This window comes from Tupaia chinensis, unplaced genomic scaffold (genome assembly GCF_000334495.1).
Source record: "Tupaia chinensis unplaced genomic scaffold, TupChi_1.0 Scaffold000146_1, whole genome shotgun sequence".
In the NCBI taxonomy this organism is placed as follows: domain Eukaryota; kingdom Metazoa; phylum Chordata; class Mammalia; order Scandentia; family Tupaiidae; genus Tupaia; species Tupaia belangeri.
The window spans coordinates 11,330,189-11,335,534 of record NW_006159616.1 but is presented as its reverse complement, the minus strand read 5'-3'; the positions used below and the strand labels follow the sequence as shown (position 1 = coordinate 11,335,534).

At 55.6% G+C, this 5,346-nt stretch overlaps 1 protein-coding gene across 1 annotated transcript in view; it reads left to right on the top strand.

The window, feature by feature from the left end:
* The first annotated feature begins 934 nt into the window (after positions 1-934).
* Positions 935-5,346, top strand: part of TNFRSF1B (TNF receptor superfamily member 1B) — a 36,256-nt gene continuing 31,844 nt past the window's right edge. Inside the window, exon 1 of the mRNA XM_006145297.3 lies at positions 935-1,087. Within this exon, the coding sequence (XP_006145359.1) occupies positions 1,010-1,087 (78 nt within the window). The 5' untranslated portion in view covers positions 935-1,009. The remainder of the gene's footprint in view (positions 1,088-5,346) is intronic.

The window sequence follows — 5,346 nt, the reverse complement described above, 5'->3', positions numbered from 1 at the left end:
GAACTAGAATGTTTAAGGACAAATGAACAAATGAATAGCAGTAATAACAGCTACATTTATACAATGCTTACTGAGTTACATACATACTTACTTTGTAAATATGTACAAAGAATTTCAAAAAGTTCATTGAAAAATGTAGTTAAGGGGCCAGCAGGTAGCATAGTGGTTGAGGTGCTGGACTCCCATGTGGTCAACCAAGGTTCAGGTCCTAGACCTGGTGGCATGAAGTGCATGCCCAAAATCCGAGGAGGAAAACGGATTGCAGTGTGGCCTGCTGGGTGAGCTTTAGCTTTCTGTCGCTCTCTTTCCAGTGAGCACGCATGCCATATAGCAAAATTCTTTCTTTAAAAAAAAAAAAAAAAAAAAGAGTGAAGGTCGAAGTTTATTCTGGTGTCAAAAATGTTTAAATCCATGTGATTTTTTTCATAATACATTTTGATGACAACTCACACAATATGCACTCTGTTGTGTGCATTACAAACCTATTCTTCAGAATAACCCTGTAAAGTTGGGGCAGAGATTCAGACCCAGGAGTTCTGACTTTAGAGTCTAAACAGTGAGCGCCGCTCTTGGTCTTCCTAGAGCGTATGTCACTGTTGGGGCACGTTTTCCTAATTAGTGTCCCACCCCGGTCGGTGTTGGAAGCCTGTGGGAGTTGGCAGGGGTAGGTGGAGGAAGGACAGAAGGACAGGTGCAGAGGAACGGCCTGGAGGGCCCTAAACTGGGGGAGGTCTGTCCCCAGTGCTGGCTCTCCTGCCCCTCCACTCCTCTGGAAAGGGTGACTGGAAGAGGAGAAAGGGGCAGTAAGAGGATGCTGAGGAGCCCTGGGCGGCTGAGAGGGGAGCTGGGTGGGAGTGGGCTGGGCGCCTGCGGCGCTGCGGAGGGGGCGCGGGCGGAGCCAGGCGGAGGTGTGTCCCCGAGCCCGGGGGTCGGAGGCGCGAGAGCTCGGGAGCCACAAGAGAAGGCGCGAGGGCGCGAGGGCGAGGGACCGCCGGACCCGGCAGCACCCATGGCGCCCGCCGCCGTCTGGGCCGCGCTAGCGGTCGGACTGCAGCTCTGGGCCGCGGGGAACGCCGAGCCCTCCGAGGTAAGCGCTCTGGATGGGGCCCCAGTTGTCGCTCTCACCACCCCCATCAGACAAGTACCGCGCGCCTCTGGGGACCCGATGGGGACCCTGAACCTGGCACACGTGCGCTTGGGATGCAACTCTGGCCCTCACAGCCCGGTGTTCCAGGCGCATCCCGGGTCCTCCGCAAGCGCAGGTCAGCCATTTGGGGCTGACTAGCGGCCCCCGGCAGATCCCGGCCAGACCCCAAACTCCTCCTTTGCCTCTGCGACTGTTGCGACTGTTGCGACTGCCACGACAGACAGGCTTCTGCGCGGGGTTGCGGTAGGGGAGAAGGGGCTGTACTGGGCGCTGCCCCACTGCCCATGCCGGCGCTCTCTTCGGACTTTCTACTCCCCCGGGCGACGGTTTTCCTCTTTCTTAGAACATCTAGGGTTGCGTGTCTGAAAAGTGGGGCCAGGTGTGTGGAAGCCCTTGGCGGAGACAGCGAGTGGTCTCCCTAACCCCCTGCCCAGGATCCTTACCCTGGCCCTCCATATGTGTCCAGGACCGTTTCAGACTCTGTTCTCTGGGCACAGGGAGGTGAGGGGCCTTCTGGGCTGCTCAGCGAGGAGTTGTGTTCACCAGCGCCAGGATCAAGGCGCTCACGTCCCCATCGCCTTAGCAAGGGCCAGTCTACAAAGGGATTGTGGCCCGTGAGATGGCCACCCCCATATTACAGAGGAGGAAAGCTGAGGCTCAGAGGACTTCTATTTCATGGCAGGGGATAGGGAGATCTTTTCTTCCAAAGGGGGCATCTTCGTCCCTTCTCCACAGGGCTGGAAAGAGGTATGCAGGACGCCCTTCTCAGGAGCCAGCCCTGATGGACACAGGGCATGCCCACAGGTCTGGGCATCTTGACCAGGAGGAAGGTGGGGAGTGATGTGTGACCCGAGGTGGCCTGAGGTGACTCACTGATCTAAGGCTAGAGTCCAGTTCCCGAGGCTGAAAGATGGGGGCTTTTGACCTAGAATTGACTCACCCGCTGTGGGTGTCAGGAGCGGGTTCTGGGGGGCTGTCCTGGAGGAGGTCCTGGGTGGCCTTGGGTCAGGAGAGTCCCAGCTCTGAGAGCTGACTGTGAATGCTGATGACTGTGGCCCCAGCCTGATTGTGTGGGTTGTGCCACAATCTCTGGCCTCAGGGTGTAAGAGGGGGCTTCCTGCCACTGAGCTTGGGCCTGCCAGGGTGAACCTGTGGACGCATGAGCCCCAGGGCAGGCCCAGGGCTTTGCAGGACACCAGGCTGGAGTCCTGAGTTGTTTGAGTTTTCCACCCAAGATTATTGCGGTGGGTGTCCTGACTGGTCCCCTTGCCCCCACGTCCCCCTTGCTGACCCTTCTTTATAGATACTGCTTAAGCTACCGTGGCTGTCAGTGGCCAAGTCAGAACCTCCCCCAGGTCTCGCAGGCCAAGGGAGATATCTTCCTCCCACCTCCCACACATGTACCCCACGGCCCCCCGGAACGGATGGCTCGGTGTCTCTGCCTTTGCCACACTCCCCTCTCCGTGGTACACCCCTTCCCTGTCTCCTTCAGCTCATTTGTTCCAGGAGAGCCTTTTCTCCTCTCTCATTTGGATTGGAGCTTCTCTTTGAACTCTCAGGGCCTTTTGCTCCCTGTGAGGACAGATTACATTCTGCTTTTACTTAGTTGCGTCTTGTCCACTTCAGGGGATGGAAGGTTCCTGGTGGGACTCTGCGTCCTTCCTTGTCACTGTTAGTTAGCTCCACCCTAGCTCCTGTGTTTGGACACCTGCTAAGTATCAGGCTCTGTGCTCGGTGCTTTGCTGCAGAATTGCACTGAGCCTCTCCTCAGAGCAGCTCCTAAAAGGTGTGGTGCTGGCCTCACTTGGAGATGTGGAAACTGAGATTGTGAGGCTCAAGCGTTTCTCAGGATCTCAGAGGTGAGGTGAGAGGATGGGATTCGAATCGGGATCTGCCTGATTCCAAAGGCCTTTTCTCCCTACCCTCCCTGTTCCCGTACCCCACCCTGGCCCTCGCCAGTCCGTCACACCAAGTACACACTCAGGAACGTTGGATACAACTCGACTGAACTGCAGAAAGAGCCCTAAGGTGTCCTGAGCTGGCTGAGGGCATGGCAGACTCACTGCCATCAAGGGATTTTGTCCCCGTTTAGTGTTTTATTTGCCACCTGGTGTGGAATGCATCATTCATTCATTTAGTTTTTCATTTATTTGACAAATAAATGCTGGTGCTGGTAGGTAGGTGCCCCCTGATGGGGATGGGTTAAGCTCCAGCTGTCTGGGGAGGACAGTGAGGGGTTTCTACCTGCTGGGTCTGGCTTACCCACCCCTGGAGGTCTTGCTGTCTAGAGGTTGTTGTTTGCCACCTCATCACCCAGGGGCCAGCTTAGGTTAGGGCAGAGGTTAGAGGTTCCCAGGTTGGCCATTGGAGGGGGTTGGGTGACCTGGGGTACCTGCCAGCTTGGAGGGGGTGGGAGGTCCTTCCTTCCACCATACCTCTGTCCCTTTGCCCTCTGCTGACATCCCAGTGGGGAACCTTTGTGCTGACTGAGAGTATGGCTGGTGGTCAGGACAGCTCCAGAGGTCAGTGAGCCAGTGACCAGGTATGCTGATGCAGTTCTATTCATTCATTCATTCTCTCAGCATTCATAGACATTGACTCTAAGCCTGTCCTGGTGCCTCGCTCAGGGACCCTGAGATGACCACAACCTGGCTCTAGTCCTCCAGCAGCCACACTGCCCCAAGAGGTCCCATACTGGCTGGTGGTCAGGACAGCTCCAGAGGTCAGTGAGCCAGTGACCAGGTATGCTGATGCAGTTCTATTCATTCATTCATTCTCTCAGCATTCATAGACATTGACTCTAAGCCTGTCCTGGTGCCTCGCTCAGGGACCCTGAGATGACCACAACCTGGCTCTAGTCCTCCAGCAGCCACACTGCCCCAAGAGGTACCATATCTAGACCCTGCCCCAACCACCCTGTGACCTGGGCCAAGTTAGTGATGTGGAGTGTATTCCCTGCCTCGCCCTCCTCACAGGATCCAGTGGGTGCTAAAGGCTGAGACCCTGCTTGGTATTCTTATGTTGGAGATTGGCCCCAGGATGACAGTCAGGGGCACAGTGGCTCACTGTAGCACTGTCCTCCCCCAGGACCGGGTGACATTTTGTGGCACTTCCTGGAGGAGTAGCTAGGATAATAGTGTAAGGAGAAGGGGAAGGGGAAGAGTTTTGCCGAAGAGTTTTGCCGCTAGCCATATGCATCGGCTTAGTTCTCACCTTTGCGGCATGCTGGCTTTTCTGTTCCCATACATGCTGCCTATGCTCCTGCTTTCCCACTGATGCTCTCGGTCACTTTCTCATTTCCTTCTGCCTGTGACTGCTTCCCGCCAGGCACGCTCACTCCCCTGACCACTTTGCCTGCGTAACTCTCCTGAGCTGTTGCACATCTTTTACTTGCAATTTGTCTCCCCACGAGAGTGCAGGCATGGCCAAGGCAGGGGCTCATGCGCTACTGAAGGCCAATAGCCCAGAGTAGGAGTCCAGTCTCAGCACTGCGGACCTTTGGGCCACAGGATTCTTTGTGTGGCTTGTCCTGTGTACACTGTAGGATTTTGGCAGCTTCCCGGGCGTTTGCCTGCGAGGTGCCGGTAGCACTCCCTCAGTTGTGATGACCAGAAATATCCACAGATATTGCGAAACGTCCTCTCTGGGGGTGGAGGGATTGCACGGTGCCTGGGATGGTGCCTAGCTTGTAATATGTATTCAAAAGTATTGAGTAAGTGTCAGACAAGATTTATTTGTCCTTTATAATGACCCTGTTTTACAAATGAGGAGATGGAATTTGAAAATCTAGTGGCAACAGAGCTTGGTTCTAGTTTGTCTCCCTTAGGATAGTTCTCCAGGCTCCTCCACCCCCTCATGGGGCTAGGTACCCTTTCCCCAAAGTACTCACACCCCCTTATCCCTTTGACTCGTGATGGGCCCACTCACTGCAGTGACTCAGGGCCCCAGGAGGCATGTGGTTTTCCTGGAAGCAGGCAGGGAAGGAAGTCAGGGGCTGGGGTAGAGAGAGGGATACCTTGGAGTGCCCAGGACTGAAGTGGAGATACTCCGGCTCCCAGTTCTGGACACTCAGCCAGGCACAGGGAAGCAGCGTTGATACTTCGGGGAAAGGCCCAGGCCTCAGAATCAGATCTCGGCCTAGCTCCCTTCTCCCCTGCTGCTCACTGGCTGTGTGACCTTGGCGAGCCTTTTCCTCTTTC